Raw genomic sequence first — 18,704 nt, 5'->3', positions numbered from 1 at the left:
CCTGTCCATAGCATCAATAAATCCGTGAATTCCCTTTCCTAATACTGTTGATTAGTCCACCCAAGTTATCCCTTAATTATAGTAATTTTTTGCTTCAGAGACCCATTGTCCATTCCTATGATTGGGTTGTGTTCTTTTTCTTTCTTTTTGTTCCTTTCACTTGGTGTGGTTCTTCAGTTCCATACATATCTAATTGATGTGGCACATGCCAGAATGTCTCTTAAAGTTTCTGCACTTTGTAATGTCTAAGACAGAGAAAGAGGCCCAATTATTTGTAGATTTCACTGTATTTTGTAACCAGTGTATACCACTGGGAAATTATAAGGCTACAAGTTTTGAGGTGGCTTTGGAGCAGTAAAGGCTTTGGAGATTGTGTGAAAAGACAGATTAACTTGCATGTGTGGTGGAATCAGGCTTTTATGGTTTTCTACATAATATAACATACATATTATATTAATTACTATGCAATTGTATAATAACTATTGCATGATGTGAAATTTCTTCTGCTTTCATTTTATTTGTCCAGCCTTATTTTTCCCAAGGACAAAGGACAACAATAGATGCAGAGAGTAAAAGAGTAAGTTTTATTTGTCCTTCTAATTCCACTGACAATGCTTTTGTGTCCGACTTTGTGCCTTCATGAAGCTCTTCTCTTGTACCTAACTTGAGAATGGCATTTCTGATCCTGGCAGGGCCCTGACTGATTCAAGGGTACAAAATCAAAAGTCAATCAACTTGATTTTTTGCCTAAAAATCTCATTATGAGCTTTTGTTCAGTAACATGCACATCCTTAATCACACAATATATTATTGTATAAAATGAAGTATTTAGAAATATTCTTTTAAAATATATTTTTTAGTAATATATGGGCACAATATCTTTATTTTGTTTATTTATTTTTGTGTGGTGCTGAAGATCAAACCCAGGGTCTCACATGTGCGAGGTGAGGGCTCTACTGCTGAGCCCCAGCCCCAGCCCTATAAATATTCTTTTATTACTTAAATTATACTAAAAAATTAGCACATTGGGGGTTTTGGAGTTGATTGTAATTTTTTTCTGAGATAATATTTTCCTATTTTTGGAGATTGATTGTGGTATGAAATTATCAATGTATCAAGTAACAAAAAGTGCCAAAAATTCCCTCTTTTGTTTCTCTCTTTAACTCTAGCATTTTATGATGAGTTTTTACATCCTTTGATTGCACTGAACAAAAAAAGAAAAAAGTTTCTCTAGGGAAAAAGTCCCTGAACCATTAGCTATTGTGTTTTTGCAGTATCACTTGGTCACTGCCTCTTTTGGTATATAAATAGCTTTTTATCTTCCAATGGCAGGGTATTATATAGCCCTTTATGTTAGACAGCAGAGGAAAATTTGAGTCCCAGAAGATGCTGTTCTTTTTATACAGGTAAATTGGATGTATGGAAACAAATTTAACAATGGGAAGTGTAGCTTTACTTTGAGACATGATTCTGTTGTAGGAATTGCTGTGAACTCAGTCAGATCCTAAAGGGTGTGAGTCTAGCCTAAAGTGAAGTCTTTTCCAGGAAACAAACTGAATAGCACAGGAGAACAGTTGTGAAAAAATTCATGGACATATTGGAAAAGGCTAACTGATACTGAGCTAAAACTTAACCACATTGTACCTAGGCAAATGTGAAAGATATTAGGAAATGTTAGAAAGTTTTTAAAATATTTTTCAATATTTTAGATTCTACATAGGTTGCAATTAATTCTGTTATAAGTCATGATTACCTCAATGATCTCATCCTGTACTACTTGATAAATAGGCAAAAAATGGCACATGATGACAAATGAAAACCGAAACAAACAACAACAAAGCCCCCCCACCAACCAAAAACAAAGGTAATATTTTTCTTTACATTGATTTTTCAAGAGAGATGGGAATAAGCTGATTATCTTTTGCAACTAGAAGTAAATTTACTAGGTACTTTTCAAGTTTGCCCTATGGAAAAGAGTCTCAGAGACACCCAAACAGATATAAAATTTGACATGGAGAAAAAGACCCAAAGCTGAAAAAATATTTTCCAATGCCATGTAATTTTGAAATGTGATGTCGAAAATTTCAAAACAAAACTTAAAACTAACAGGCTAATTTTTCTTGGTTGCTTTTGTGGTTTAGAATTAGTTTTTGTATCTTTTTTTTTTTTTGTTCTGGGGATTGAACACAGGGATGCTTAATCACTGAGCCACATCCTCAGGCGTTTCTAATATTTCTATTTACATTCAGGGTCTTGCTCAGTTGTTTAGGGCCTTGCTAAATTGCTGAGTTTGGCACTGAACTCATGATCCTCCTGCCTCAGCCCCTCGAGGTGCTGAGATTACAGGAGTGTGCCATGGCGCCTGGCTTTTCTATCAATTTTATCTCTGAACTATAAGAAGATGGAAAAGTTTAAAGAGTATTGACAGATGGGAATTTTTCTGGTTTTGTGAGTAAGTGAGAAAGAAAATCAAAGACTAAAAGGTATTGTTTGTTTTCTTGCAAACTGAAAGCTATAGGGTGACTTTGTTTATTCATGTATATAAACACTCATTTGGAAAGGATAAAGAATTAGGAACATTTTCCACATTAATAAACAAAAGTAGAGGTATTCCTAAATCAAAGGGAGTAGATTTTACTTGGGTTTAAAGATGATTTTGTGGCAATTTGAAGAGGAAAAATATAGATGTTTGAACTGAGGAAAACAATGAACTTGCAATATTTCTAGATGGTGGAGGAAATATACATGAATGAAACACCTTATTTAAATCTGAGAGATGTCTTTAGGTCCCCTTTAACTTGATAATTCTATATTTAAAACCATATTACTCATTTTTCCCTTTATCTATACAGATTAAATGTCTAGAAATCTGTTTTGGAGGATTACCAAAAATGCTAAATAGTTCAGGGAAAGAGATTAATTATAGAACAGGGTAAAGAGGTCTTGTCCTTTGCATCACAGATATATAATTAGTTAAAAGTGAATGCAATTAATATATTTCAGAAAAATTATTTCAAAGTATAACCAATCCATAAGAGAAGATAATTGTAACTCCTTTTCTTCAGGTGTTTCCCCCTCTATTAATGATTTCTTTGTGAATAAATGCTATGTTCTTGGGTCTCCATCTAGAAACCTTTGCATGACTTTTTCTCTGTATTGAAATTTGGATCCTGACTCTGTGTCAAGTGACTTTCAAACTGTTATGACTCTAACTTTGTGAGTTTTTATATTCCCTGATATTTGGATGGATATAGTCTCATTCATTTGGCACATTCAAATTCCATAGTTATATTTCATTTTGTTTTAAATGCCCTTTAAAAAAATCTTGGTTCTTACCTAGTTAATGGGATCAGAGATCCAAAGATAAGTAAATTTACAGCTGATGAAGAAACTCTTCTAAGAACCATAGTACGTAAGAGAAACCTGGAGATATAGAACTGCAATTTGTTTATAATCATACAATTTCTGAAGAATATATCCAAAAAGCAGCATAGATCATATCTTAGAAACTGACTTAAAGTGAGCTTTTTCTTTCTTGTCTTCAGAATTATACATGTAATTTCCAATTTTCAATGTCCTTCTTGAATTTTCTTTTTAATCTTTTTTAAATTTTTCTGTAATTCTTGCTCATTTTTATAATGCTTTATTTTCTGTTTTTCTCTGTCACTTCAGAACTCTGCATGGTCTTGTTGCCTATCTTCTTTAATTATATAATTAGATACATTTTCTTGTGTTTTCAAAGAAACCAAATACATCTTTTTCTATCTTTCAACAAATATTTACTTGTCCCTATTGTGTACCTGTGATTCTAAGTTTTGGGAAACATTGTAGAGAAGACAGATGCAGTCTTTAACTTTGTGGGGATTGTAATCTAGTTAAGTAGGAGAATTTAACAATAGATTACATTTGTAGTCAGAACTCAAAAGAAATACAATGTTCTTTAAGAGAAAATTAATTTACATTTAAAAGTTTACTGTTGGTTACTGAAAGAATAAATGTTATAATCTTTTTTTTCATTTTTTATTAGTTGCTCAAGACAATACGATGAACTTGACATATCATACATTTGATTCAAATGGGGTATGAATTCTCATTTTTCCACATGTACAGATTGCAGGATCACATTGTGAGAGAATGAGACAGTTAATATTTAGATATGGTATTTTAATGCTATCTGCTTAACAATCATTTCTTTTTTATTTATTCATTTATTCCATGCATGAAGCACTATAAGGGCAAGTGAAAGAAAAGAAAGTAATGTTAATATCTACTGGAAACTACATATGGAATACCTATATACTGAATGTATGAGTCTGATCTTTAATTAATTCATCCCTACAACAAAATGTCAATATTTTAAATTTGTTCAATAGATAGATAAACTGAGGCTCAAAAGTTTAATACCCTGCCTAATATTAACTTGTCAGTGGTTGAACCATGAAATAAATCTTGTTTTTCAGAATCCAAAGTCAATATTCTATCTACTATGTTATGTTATTTCTCTAAATAAAATCAAAATTACAATATAATGTGGTAAGTACTTTCATAGAGGTTTAAAAAAATGCTGTCTGCTACATCACAGCGCTCTTCATAGGGTGAAGTTTTCAGATCCTGTGCTAAGTACACCCAGGCAATGACTCTCACATTATCTTAGATTTTTTTCCCCCAGTGCTTCATAGGCTGATACTTTAGAAGAATGCAAAATCAGATATTTGTTCTTCACTGTAATCAAATGAAGCTTCTAAACATTTATTCACCATCTCTATAGCTAGGGTGGTGCAAACTGGTAATGGACAGTTCATGGACCTGCACCTTCCTGTGAACCACTTTTTCATGACTTCAGAGAATCTAAACATGTATAGGTCATTAACCCTTTAAGAAGTTTACTGGTGGGGCTGGGGATGTGGCTCAAGAGGTAGCGCGCTCGTCTAGCATGCACGCAGCCCGGGTTCGATCCTCAGCACCACATACCAACAAATATGTTGTGTCTGCCGAAAACTAAGAAATAAAATGTTAAAATTCTCTCTCTCTCTCTCTCTCTCTCTCTCTCTCTCTCTCTCTCCTCACTCTCTCTCTTTAAAAAAAAAAGAAGTTTACTGGTGAGCTAGTCTTGTAAGCAGTTCACTAACTTAAAAGGATGTAAAACAAATACTAATAATATAAAACACAAGACCTTCTAGCTATGGTAAATGTTTAATAAACTTTGAAGATAGTGTTTTCCAGAGGCAGGTAGTAGGAAGGAAGCGCTTATTTGTCAGGATAATCTTGTGGTTTTGGTGGGAACACTAGCTGAGAAAAGGTGAGTAGTCTCATGTGACTGAATAAGGCTATGTGTTTTGAAGAAAAAATTAAAAGAATTTGGCTTGACTCACAGCTTCCTCTGTCTCATGAGGAACATCACTGCAACCACTCTGGGAGAAAGCAGAAAGATACTAAATTCAGAGACAATACTGCATGGAACTCTGTATGACAACCACCAATTTGTCTGTTTGGTCACAATTTAAAAATCTATAGGCACAATAATGATTTTCCCCCTTCTAGTTTCATTAAGATATAAAAAATGACAATTTTTAAATTTTCACTTTTTTGGTGTTTTTAATTATACATGAAAGTAGAATTCATTTTTATATAACTGTACAAGCATAGAATATTTCTTATTCTAATTAGGACTCCCTTCTCGTGTGTTTGTACACAATGGTGGAATTCATTATGGTGTATTCATATAGGTACGTAGGAAAATTATTTGGGATTCATTCCACTGCCTTTCCTTTTACCTCCCTTCCCCTTTGTCTAATCTACTGAATAATATCTATTCTTCCCCTCTTTACCCTTATTGTGGATTACTTTCCGCATATCAGCAAAAACATTTTAGGACTGGCTTATTTCACTTAGCAGGATCCATTCATTTACTGGCAAATGGTGTAAAGGTACTCTACTTAATGGCTGAGTAATACTCCATTGTGGATGTATGCCACATTTCCTTTATCTATTCATCTGTTGAAGGGCTCCTAGGTTGGCTTCATAGCTTAGCTGTTGTGAATTGAGTGCTTTAAACATTGATGTGGCTGCATCACTGTAGTATGCTGATTTTACTCCTTTGGATATATACCAGAAGTATTGTAGCTGTTTTTTTTGAGGAATCTCCATACTGCTTTCCAGAGTGGTGCACCAATTTTCTGTCCCACCAGCAATGTATTAGTGTGCCTTTCCCCTGCATTCTTGAAAACCCCAAATGAAAAATGTTATGTATATTTATGGTGTACAGTGTGATGTTTTGATATACATATGCAGTGAACTTATTAATTCAAACTAATTAACACATTTATCACCTCATATACTTACTTGTGGTGAGAACATTCAAGATCTACTTTCTTAGGGATTTTCAAGGACACAATACATTATTATTATTAACCATAGTCACCATACTACACAATAAATCTTCAGAAATTAACCATCCTAACTGAATATTTACCTTTTGATAAATATCTTCCCATTCCCTCTCCTCACCCACCCATGACTTATTTTCCACATATAAATGAGACCTTTCAGTATTTTCCTTTCTATGTCTCTTTAATTTCACTTGGCACACTAACCTCTAGATTCATTCATATTGTCACATTGTGTGTGTGTATGTGTGTGCGTGTGTGTGAGGTCCACTCAACTGTCAATGGACAGTTAAGTAGTTTCCATATATTGGATATTGTTAATAATGCTGCAATGAATATGGGAAGATATTTTGGGATATATTGATGTCATTTCATTTATGTATTTATCTACAAATGATATTGTGGATTATGTAATAGTTCTATTTTCAATTTTTTTTCTTATTCATTTCTTTCATTATTGTGTTATACTTTTCGGATAATTATTGATGTTTAATATTTATTCATATACTTTTTGGCCTTTAGGTGTTTTTTTTTATTTCAAGAAAGGAAAAGGATTTATTAGACCATTTCTAGGACAGGAACCCAAGGCATTGACTGGGTTCAGTGTTCTTACACTTGGGGGTGCGGGGGATGGCAGCATTGAAGATATGCCTGTCTTCTCTTCTGATAAAAACAGCTTTGTGCTCACAGAAACCATCTCCTCCTCTTGCAAGAAGGCACAGGGCTCTGGATGTAATCCTAGGAACACGGGATGGCTTTCTTACTCTTCATCAGTCTGTTTTCAAGGAACCAAACTTGGGCATTAAAGGAACAGTGGGTGGGGGCTACTCCCATTCCTTGACACTTCCAGGGGATTTTATCTTTATAAACAAGACAAATCAAAGAAGCATTAATTTAGGGGAACAAAATTAAAAAATAAAAACCTGGCAGGTCAGGGAATGGAATTGGTCAGCATCCAGAAGAGAGAAGTAGGAAGAACCCGTACCCATGGTGTACCAGACCACAGTGGAGCATTTGCAGCTGTGGAAGCCCTTTTCTTCCTGTTCCCTGGCTGGCAGCCAGATGGCAGAGGAGACACTGTAGTGACTTTAAGACGAGCCTTGGAACCCTGTCTGGCCACCAGTGTAGGGAGTACTGTAGATGGGCCCCAATCAACCTCACACCTGCACCTTCACCCATGATGAAGAAGCTTTTAACTCTCCTATCCAAAGTCCTCTGAGAATCTCTTCACTTTCAGGAGGTCATCTGCATTCACTGTGAGCTGGGTGGTGGCCAAAGACCAGTGTCCAACATGCAAACCACAGGCTCGAAGAGTTTTTCACCAGGGACATCCATCCAAGTCATCTCTATGGCCCCTGGGTCCCCTGGAGAGCATGGAGTCAGGAGGTCATCAATCACAATGCTAGGGTTGGTGTGGGAAGGGTCACAGACCTTTTTAAGGTGTGCTGCTGACTGCATTTTTCTGACAGGCTGCATAAAGGAGCCCCTCAGAATGATGGTGATGCACCTGAGTAGCATTCTGTCTTCCGGGCCAGCTTGTGGATGTTTGTATCTGTGAGGTTGTGGGGAGTGCTTTCCCCAGATGCAATTGGAGCATTTGGGCCTGGGCAGCTTCTTCTGGCAGTATGATATAAACACACGTTTCAAACCTCCTGCTAATACCAGAATCCAACACCCCAGAGATATTTGTGACACCAAGAACCAGAGTCCCATTATTGTTATTCACCACCCCCTGCACCTGGATCAAGAACTCTCTTTTGGTCCTTTGGGTGATCTTGCTCTCATTATCATTCTGGGACCCACAGAGCGAATCCACCTTATGGATGAAGACAATGGGGCTTGTGCTGGCTGGCCAGCTCAGACAGATTCTCAACTAGCTTCTCACTCTCCCCCAAACACTTAGAAATCAAATCTGAAGAGGACACAGAGAAGGTAGAATTGTTGGCCTCTGTTGCCAAAGCCTTGGCCACATAGGATTTCCCCGTGCCAGGGGGTCTAAAGAGCAGTATTGCCCACCAAGGGTACAGCTGCCTATGAACGAGTGTGGGAATTTAATTGGCAAAATGACAGCTTCTTTGAGAGCCTCCTTGGCCCCCTCCAGCCCACCAATATCATTGCATCCTATGTTGGGCTTCTGCATCTCAACAGCAGCCCTCAGTTGTTCTTGCAGTTTCTTTTTCTTTGGATTATTCCCTTCACTGTCACTGTCACTGTCACTGCCCTTGCCCTCACTCTGATTTCTTTAACTGGCTTCTTGCTGTATCTCTGTTTAGGCAACTGCACACACTTGGCTCAAAGCTCTTATTGGCCTGGTCCCTGTGTGCCTCAGACTTAATAGTGTGGAAGAAGCCTCTGCAGCATATTGGTAGAGCTGGAGTGCCTCCTGGTATAGTTGGCTTTATTCTCTTTTGTGGCTTTTGTCACCATATCAATGGCTTTCTCCTGGGTCTGCCTCACACTCCGAAGCTCTGCTTGCAACCTTGGTCAGACCCCTGTAACCAAGGTGCTGGGTTCTGGCGCAGGGAGCCTGGCAGGGCATACTGGGTGTGAGGAGGACGGTTTCTTTGCAGGGGCCTAGTCTGAGGGCCAACGAGTTGCATCTTTCAGATTGAGTTTAATGTTAAAGTAAAAGTTCATGATTTTGACCTCTCTCCTCCTGGTCTATTAATAGAGTTGTCATAATTTGCATTTTCTTCTGTTATTCTCCTTCAGGCAGCACCTCCAACAAAGCCAATGGATGGAGCAAATCACTCTGTGGTGTCGGAGTTTGTGTTCCTGGGACTCACCAACTCCTGGGGTATCCAACTACTCCTCTTTGTTTTCTCCTCTGTGTTTTATGCGGCAAGCATGACGGGAAACTCCATCATTGTGTTCACAGTGGCTTCTGAGCCTCACTTACACTCTCCCATGTACTTTCTGTTAGCTAATCTCTCCTTAATTGACTTGGGTGTTTCTTCTGTCACTTCCCCAAAGATGATTTATGACCTTTTCAGGAAGCGCAAAGTCATCTCCTTTAGAGGCTGCATCACCCAGATCTTCTTCATCCATCTCATTGGTGGTGTGGAGGTGGTGCTCCTCATAGCCATGGCCTATGACAGATATGTGGCCATATGTAAGCCTCTGCACTACCTGACCATCATGAGACCAAGAATGTGCATCTTCTTTTTAGTGGCTGCCTGGGTGGTTGGCCTCACGCACTCACTGGTTCAATTGGCTTTTGTAGTAAAGTTGCCCTTCTGTGGTCCTTATGTGTTGGACAGCTTTTACTGTGACCTTCCTCAGTTCATTAGACTTGCCTGCACAGACACCTATCGACTGGAACTCATGGTCACAGCCAACAGTGGTTTCATCTCTGTGGGCTCCTTCTTCATACTGATCATTTCCTATGTTGTAATCATTCTCACTGTTCAGAAGCACTCTTCTGCTGGCTCCTCCAAGGCTCTGTCCACACTGTCAGCTCACATCACTGTGGTGGTCTTGTTCTTTGGTCCTTTGATATTCATCTATGTACAGCCATTTTCCTCCACACACCTGGATAAGTTCCTGGCTATATTTGATGCACTTGTCACACCTTTTCTGAATCCTGTCATCTACACACTAAGAAATCAAGAAATGAAGGTGGCAATGAGGAAAGTATGCAGACAGCTAGTGAGTTATGGGAAGATCTCTTAAGTGATTTTGCATTGTGAACACTGTGCAACAACAAAGTGTTTTTGTTCAACAAAGTGAGTTCATTTTTTATGTTAAAACTCAGAGAAAAGTCTTTCTTTGCCTATTCTGATTTGATTATCTATAATGATATTGAAACCACTCTGTCTTCTAGTTATAATGGAGAAAAATCACTTAGGAAAACAGAGAAGGAATTGTATGTAAATTATTTATAAATCAAAGATTATAATAATCCTGAACCTCAATTCCAAAGGAATAATATTTATTACTATTTAATAATAATATTATAATATAAATGATCTTTTTTTAAAGGAAGAATCTCTCCTTCATACAGAAATTTCTGGTAGCACTCCACTGGGGGATAAGGGATATTGAACTGGGTCTTCTTTCTCTCTCTTATCACTTGCAAATACTCTTTGCCATTTTGGGACTCTGCCAGTCTGTGAAAGGAGGTCAGAATCTTGAAAGCACACATAGAAGAGTCTATTAAATAAATGTTTTGGGGTAGAAGAGCAAAAGCTGTGTGAACTATCAAATGATATGCATATTGTGTCTGATCAGGGGGTACATTATGTAGGAAATGAAATATAATAATGAGGTCACAACACATGGAACTTAATTATCTACCCACATGCCCCATCACTTAAAAGCAACTGACTTCATAGACTAGTGGAATAGTCTGCTAAGTTTCAGTAACAATACTATTTGGGGATCAACACTTTGGGATTATGAGCAGTTTCTTTGGATTCAGTAAAGGCCTACAATAAGCTACAGAAGCCAGCTGTTATTCTCCTATGTATGGATCCTATGGGGACACCCTTTTCTGCAGTTGTAGCTTACTTGTGTTTGTAGAACCCCTTCCTACCCATAGCCCTGTTACCCTATGGATACTAAGAGCTCTTTTCCTTTGCTAGCTCTGTATTCCTTTTCCATCTCTTATTGGCTCTAATAACTCTGTCCAAACTCCTGTATATAATTCCTTCAATAAGTTCTCTTCAGTTTGTCATTTGGGTGTTGTATCACACTTAAAGAAAAGTTGGAGAATAAACAAGATGTCCCTGAATACCCTTTTTCTGTTCTCAAAAATCTAGCCAAGTTAAGGAAACATTGAGATCAAACCTGGGCTGGAATGTCTAGATGCATATTATGTTGAAGGAATGGCTTTCTTTCATGCACACTCAGACTTGGGCACACTAATTTTATCTGTGGAAGTTGCTTATTATTATTTGCATGTACATCACAATATGTCCCCTTGGGATGCTGGGCATACAAGCAAACCAAGCAAGCTAATGCTGATGATGTCACTGCTCCTGCAGCCTAACATATAGATCCGCTCTCAGTGGTGACTGGAGTAGAACTGAGGGTACTGTTCAAAAGATATGTGTCACTCATTCAGCCAGCCACCACTGCTTGGCAAAGCACAGCCATGGACAGAGGTGCTACTCGTTCACCTGTCACTACTGGGCCTTCCCTGTAGGCACTTCTCCAGTGAAGCCTTATGTCTCACATGCAATCTCAGGGCACTCTACTTCCCCCCTTGCCCTGGCACAACTGGGCCTTGATTAATTCCTGGCAGTATCTATAAAACAGTAAGAAGAAACTAGAGTCCTCTGTGTCTACAATGTTAAGTACACATAAATGTAAAGCTAAGAAAGGTCTGGAATAATGTGACCATCTGTTGTTATTCCCAGGGACAAAGGAAGGGGACTTGGATTAGGGGTCATTGTCAAAGGGTCTTTGGTTTTATTTTCGATGTTCTAATTATTTTTTTTTGCATTACAATTCTTAATACACCTTTATACCACAATTTATCATATCTCTGTTTGTATATATGGTATGTTGACACCAAATTCACATCTTCATACATGTATTTTGTATAATGTTCTAATTTTAAAAATGAGATTAAGCTCTTATACTCCCGATGCAATTAAAATGATTTAAAAACAAAAAGTAGTGATCTTTGCTGCTCTCAAGTCATTCTGTGATACTTTAAACTGGATTTTGAGTTTTCAAAGTATCATTAGTTAATATTAAAGTTAGGATTTTCTTAACTCTAATATATCAAGTATATTATCTTTTTTTCCAGCTAAAATGAAACTTGCTTATAATGTTTGAATTTATTGTGTTTTAGGCTGCTCTGGGGTAAAGAGGCATGAACTTCTGAGCTGCCAGAACACAGACATGCATCACAAAGCATTTTCTCATTGTTTTCCTAGGCTTTTTGAAAGGGGTTTGTGGGCCATAGACATGAGTGGCTTTGGAGAGACACGAAGGGGATCAGGGGTTCTTCCTGCTGTGCTGTCATGGAAAGTCTTTCTTAGGAAGCAGTTTCAACATAGGCAGTGTTAAGAATTCAGTTATTTGCTTATTTTTCAACCTTATTTTTATAGTGTATTCTCTTTAAAATTTATAATTTTAGACCATTCTATCGTGATTTGTTTCTGTATTAATCATTTGTTATGATTTTATTTTAAAATTCCGCTTTGGATTAATTTTATTCTTCATATTTTAGTTTTGCTCAACTGAACAAATATTTATAGAGTGCCTAACATATGGTAGAAAATGCACAAGGCAGTGGAAAGAGGGGGGGGAGAATATGAATGAATAAGGCAATATTGCTGCCCTTGAGACTCTTCCACTCTGCAGGGTAGAGAGAAACAGTTTCAATGTGATAAGGTTGGTACAGTTCAAAAGATATAGAATGGAACTGCAAAGAGAAGTGTAGAGCAGAACAGCAGCTTTCAATGAGAATTGTTCATGAGGATTACCTGAGGTACTTTCAAAAAATATTGAGAGTCTTAGCCCACCTTCAGGGAGTTTGATTCAAATAGTCTGGATCAGGTGTGTTATTTTGTAAAAACTCTCCTACCACTCTCCACCTGTACTTACTGTCCTGTTAATTCTAAACCACTTAGTTTCTCTGACTTGCTGAACTTGCCATACTTCATTCTGCAAGCGGTTACTGTTCTTGGAATTCATCCTTCCACCCTCATTCCCATCTCCAACCCTCATGTTTCCACTTAGGTGTTACTTCCCCTGGGAGGTCTGCCCACTTCCTCACAGGTAGATTTAAGGGTTCTTGCTTCTGTGTTTCTACCCACTGCATGGATGATGTCTTCAGTGGAACTATTACCCAGAATGGGTTAAGGTGCTTTGCTTGTGGGGCTTCAAGCTCTTTGGGCAGGGACTTACATATGGGTCGAGGAATGAGCTGAATAAATAAACTCCATGTCTAGCCCTAGCTTTTAAGAGAGTTGCAATCTAGTGGACTTTTTAAAAATTGGATATGGTTGTTATTTTGGAGATTGTACATTGATGCTGAAGTTTAGGGTGAAATCTACATGAATTTGACTAGCTGTGTTCATATTTCATAATTTGCCTAATTTTAAGCAATAAACAAGCAAGTCAGAATTGGAAGATATAATTGCCAAAAGTAATAATTTTTTCTTTTTCTTTTTTGCAGTACTGGGGATTGAACCCAGGGGGCACTTTACCACTGATCTACATTCCCAGCCATTTTTTGAGACTGGGTCTCACTAAATTGCTAAGGCTAGCCTCAAATTTGTGATCCTCTTGCCTCAGCCTCCAGATTTGCTAGGATTACAGGCATGCACTGCTGTTCCCGCAAGGTGATACTTTAAAATATCCAGTTTCAGTTTTGTTTCCTCTCCAGTGACTCATTACAAAGTTTTTCTTCTGGTTATTCTTCCTAAACCAATTGGGTTTCAGGGACAATTCCCCTGACAACATGAGAAAACCTGGAAAATTCAGTTTCTGCAGAAGTACTTGGTTATTCTCCAATGCTAGTAATTACTCATCTTTTTGATTATTTTAGTTTTTTATATAATAGCAGTCACACAGTCCAAAAACTCAGCTGCTCAGGGAGCCTGATTACCTGAAGATGCTATGGTCTGGGAACAGGTAGACGCAAAGACAGAAAGTGAAGATAACAACAGAAAAAAAATGGACTTGATATATTAAATTCAGTTACAGAAAAATAGCCTAGTGGTAGAATCTCCGTTTGCAGATGTCAAATAACTTTTGGTTATGGTCAGGTAAGTAATAATGTCAGGAAGAAGGAACAGATCATACTAGGGAGTACATATTGTGGAAAAAGTAAATAACTGACTTTGACTTTTAACCTGTACTAAAAATGTGTTTTGGTTTCAAGGGTGATATCAAGGCTATAGGGAAACTTGAGGTCAGCAAATGTGACATCTTCAGCATAAACAGGGCGTTTGGGAGTTCCAGAAATGCTTTAGTAAAGAATTTACTTATTTAACCATTTCAACAAGAATGAAGGGAAATTAGTAACCTACAGAAGTTCAAAGTTAGGACTACTTGCTTTGTTTTATTTCTGTCTTTTCAGAAAAGTTGAAAAGGGAGAAGTTCACTACAGTTTAGTACCTTTACTGGAACTAAAACCAAATGATACACACAGAATTTAGAGAAGGATTGACTGGTAAGATGTCTTTTTTCAGACACCCCACCCTACCCCACCCCACCTGCCTTTCCTGAATGCCTATTTACAGATCCTCAGGATCATTTTCAACTGTGACATAAAAAATTGTTATAATGGTATTATTGGGGGGATAATCATTCTTCTATGACCTTTGTTTGTTGGGAACTTAGATGTTTTTATTCTTCCGACTAATTTTGGTCACCCCGATGCAAAGTAAATGTAAATGAACTTCAGGAAAAATAATATATTCAGGGACATGGAAATTAGACTTAAGAGGCAAAGTGAAAAGAAGGGTAGCTGAATTGGTTACTTAATTCAAGTACAGTAAAGATTTATTGAGAGAATCCCTGATAATATTTTTATTTTGACAGTTAATGAAGCAAGTGGACACAGGTTTAAAACAAAGAACCAGAAAGTCCAGCTGGGAGCAAGGAAAAAGATTTGGACTATCAGAATTATAAAAAGCATAGGAATCGCCAAAAAAGAGAGATGTTGAGTTTTCAAGTAGTATGGCTGAAATATTTTGGATATGCCTCTGATATGAACCAGATTGGAAGTTTTTTTTTCATACATTTCATTCCTGGTAGGGTATTCATTTTCTCCATATTCTATAAATATGAGCTTTAAAATGCATAAGAATCTCCTCTGGGAAGCTGACCAAATCCATGTAAATTTATAAAACAAGGGATGATACTTAGAGAACAAATATTAAATAATTATAGTTTGTAACTTCAATGGCCTTTAGTTAAGAAGAGAGAAGGTAAGAAAATAATAGTCCAGGAAAGCAAAGTGTGTTTGCCTCAGCCTCCCCCCTTTTATGGAGGGTGAGGTGCTGGGGTGGAAGCCAGGCCTTGTGCATGTTCAGTGGTCTACCACTGAGCCACAACACTAGGCTCCTTCTTAAAGCTTCAAACATCTCCTTATTCTAGAGTCCTCATTAAATTTGTAACTGAATGTGCATTTATCAGTACTAGGCATATTTTCTTGTAGGATTGGGGATTTTTGTTTATTTTCAGGTGAAAATTCTCCAGTGAAATGCAGTGTTTCATTGTCTCCAAAAGGCCAGTTCCCTATGTATCATCTCAATATATCCAGGATCTACTTTTCACTGTCACTACCTCTGCCACTACAATCTGAGTAACATCATCTCTTGTATCATTGCTTGCTCAAGATAAAAAAATGTGTTTTTAGCCTATCTTCCTGTTGCTATCTTTGAGACTTTGAAGTGTATTCACAATGTAGCAGTCAGACTAATCCCTTAATGTGAGGTAGACTTTTTTTGTTTCTTTGTTCAAAATCCAGTTGTTGGGTAATTTTTCAAAGTAATAACAAAAGCCCATGTGAAGACCTATAATGACCTACATGGTCTGTGTTCCCCTGGCTTCTCAACCCTATCCACACTCCTTCCTCACATAATCTGGCCCAGCCTCTTTAATCTCTTTATAGTTCTTTGAACTTGGCATGTGAGCTCCCATCTCAGGGCTTTTGCTCTTTCTATTGGTTGTCTCTGCCTAAAGTGCTCTTTCCCCAAACACCTTCATGCTTTTTAAATTCAGTTTAATACATTAATTTTTATACATTAATAGAATCTATTTCATTCCAATCATTTGTGAACTCAAAATATCTTTTTGATCACTTAGTATTTGCAAGACATTATATGGGAAACTATGGAAATAAAAACTTGAAGGGATGATTTTATTATTGATCAGTTTATAATCATATGGGAAGAATGGATATATGACCAACAACTAAGGTAAGTATGTTTGGGTGCATAAGAGGGTCATGAGGAAGGTGTGACAGAGGAGTTGCCTTTCAATTTGAGTATTAAAGCACGAGCGACATTCAAAAGTATAAATTAGAGAAATATAATTTCTGGTTTGAGCAACAAAATCAGTCATAGAATTCTACAAATCTCTGTCATGTAATAGTTTTTGTCTTTCTGGAATACAAAATTGGCTATTACTCCTTCAGGGAGAGAATGGTTAGCATTGATCATACCATCACAGCGAGTTAATGTCAGTGCTCTATGTGGTTTTATCAGATGCCACGTGTGTACCAGTCCACTAGACTGCTCAAATTCCTGGTGTTAGCAAGCCCTGATGAAGCACATTTACTGACATATGTAACAACACCATTTAGTGGTCAACAGAATATTAGATTTTTGTGAAATGCTCAGGTAATATTTGGCTCCAATAATTTATACACTTTTCTATAGAGGAAAATAATATAATACTAATAATTTGAATTTTCTCATTTTTTCCTTTAGGAAACATGAAAGTAAATCTACCACATGAGCCTGTGAATAGACCAAACCACTCTGTAGTGTCTGAATTTGTGTTCCTGGGACTCTCCAATTCCTGGGAGATACAGATTTTTCTTTTTTGCTTTTCCTGTCTCTTCTATATGTCCAGTTTGACAGGAAACCTCCTCATAGTTGTCACTGTGACCTCTGACCCTTACTTGCATTCCCCTATGTATTTTTTGCTGGCCAACCTTTCTGTCATTGATCTGATATTTTGCTCTATTGTGGCACCCAAGATGATCTGTGATCTCTTCAGAAAGCAGAAAGTCATCTCCTTTGGGGGCTGTATAGCTCAGATCTTCTTTAATCATGCTGTTGGGGGCACTGAGATGGTGCTGCTCATAGCCATGGCCTTTGACAGATATGTGGCCATATGCAAGCCTCTGCACTACCTGACCATCATGAGTCCACGAATGTGCATTTTTATTTTAGTGGGTGCCTGGACCACTGGTCTTATTCACTCATCAACCCAGTTGGCTTTTGTTGTTAACTTGCCCTTCTGTGGCCCCAATGTACTGGACAGCTTTTACTGTGACATACCTCGGCTCATCAAACTCGCCTGCACAGACACCCATAAACTGAAGTCCATGGTCACTGCTAACAGTGGGTTCATTTCCTTGGGGGCGTTCTTCCTGCTCATCCTCTCTTACATCTTCCTCCTGGCTACTCTTCAGAAACATTCCTCAGGAGGTTCATCCAAGGCTCTTTCCACTCTATCAGCTCATATTACGGTGGTGGTTTTATTCTTTGGTCCACTGATATTTTTCTATGTGTGCCCCTCTCCTTCAACACCTCTAGACAAATTTCTAGCCATATTTGATGCAGTTTTGACTCCATTTCTAAATCCAGTCATCTATACATTCAGGAACAGAGAGATGAAGGTAGCAATGAGGAGAGTGTTCAGTCTGCTCCTGGGTGTTAGAAAAACCACTTAAATGGCTTGATTGAAACAAAATTTCCAAGTGACTGTTGAAAATTTATAATACGCAATCTTCTTGAAGAAGAGTCTTTATTCTAGGCATCATTGGAGTGTTCACAAGCATTCATCAACTATCTATTGGGTCTATTTTATTCCCATGGAAGTATGGGTGCCATTCCTCTTGAAGAAAAAGATGGGTTTTATATACAGCATATAAATAAAATATTATATTATATATTATATATCAAATATTATATTAATCCCTAAAGAACTGTGCCAATAATAGCTTTCACATATATTAGTGGTATAAATGAGTTTGTTTCTCAGGAATATGAAATACTGTTTTCTATTGTCCTGCCATATAATTGGTATACTTTTAACACCAGCCCTTTATTATCTCGTATCTTACATCTCCTTTTCACTGTTCTGCTCTATTGTCTTTTAGTTATGAGCAAACTCTATCTGTCACCTTTAGGATTTGTGATGACTTACACATTCTAATCCACAAATCCTGCTTCCACCCTTTGTTCTATATATTGAAGAGTGTGGTCTATTTTATCCTTACTCCAATAGATCAGGTGTTGGCAAATGCTCTGCAAAGTATTAGATTGTTAGTAGTTTTGACTTTGTGGTGTACATAACCTGTTTGACTCAATCAATTTTGTTGTTGTAATGTGGAAATAAACACACACAACTTAAAATTAATGGCTGAAGTCCAATAAAACTTTTCAGAAAAACAGCATCAGACCAGATTCAACCCAAAGGTTATGGTCTATCAACTCCTGAAGTAGATTGTGGCCAGTATGTAGGTTTATTCACTCTCCCAAATATCACAGTCTTGATCTCAGCAAGAGTCTAAAATGAAAGGCAGTGTTTTATCATACAAAATTAGCAGTTAAAATACAGAGTTTTGGGTCATTATAATATCAAATAAACTTGTTTTAACTAACTTAATCTCTCTGAAAT

At 37.3% G+C, this 18,704-nt stretch overlaps 2 protein-coding genes and 1 pseudogene across 2 annotated transcripts; 2 read left to right on the top strand and 1 right to left on the bottom strand.

Annotated features, from left to right (window-relative positions):
• Positions 1-7,587: 7,587 nt before the first annotated feature.
• On the bottom strand, positions 7,588-8,986 carry LOC113177017 (vacuolar protein sorting-associated protein 4A pseudogene; annotated as a pseudogene).
• Positions 8,987-9,119: 133 nt separating this feature from the next.
• On the top strand, positions 9,120-10,058 carry LOC113177026 (olfactory receptor 4F21-like). Its single transcript, XM_026381565.2, has one exon. The coding sequence runs from the start codon at positions 9,120-9,122 to the stop codon at positions 10,056-10,058; it is 939 nt and encodes a 312-aa protein (XP_026237350.1).
• Positions 10,059-16,788: 6,730 nt separating this feature from the next.
• Positions 16,789-17,754, top strand: LOC113177025 (olfactory receptor 4F15-like). The gene has a single exon (XM_026381562.2). It carries the CDS (start codon positions 16,789-16,791, stop codon positions 17,752-17,754), a length of 966 nt encoding a protein of 321 aa, XP_026237347.2.
• Positions 17,755-18,704: the final 950 nt, after the last annotated feature.

The sequence above is a fragment of the Urocitellus parryii genome, chromosome 6 (genome assembly GCF_045843805.1).
Source record: "Urocitellus parryii isolate mUroPar1 chromosome 6, mUroPar1.hap1, whole genome shotgun sequence".
In the NCBI taxonomy this organism is placed as follows: Eukaryota; Metazoa; Chordata; class Mammalia; order Rodentia; family Sciuridae; genus Urocitellus; species Urocitellus parryii.
This window is presented reverse-complemented; position numbering and strand designations above follow the sequence as displayed.

What these genes read in the sequence shown, in the direction of transcription:
- LOC113177026 (XM_026381565.2), top strand. Translation starts at nt 9,120, where the DNA reads ATGGATGGAGCAAATCACTCTGTGGTGTCGGAGTTTGTGTTCCTGGGA.
- LOC113177025 (XM_026381562.2), top strand. Translation starts at nt 16,789, where the DNA reads ATGAAAGTAAATCTACCACATGAGCCTGTGAATAGACCAAACCACTCT.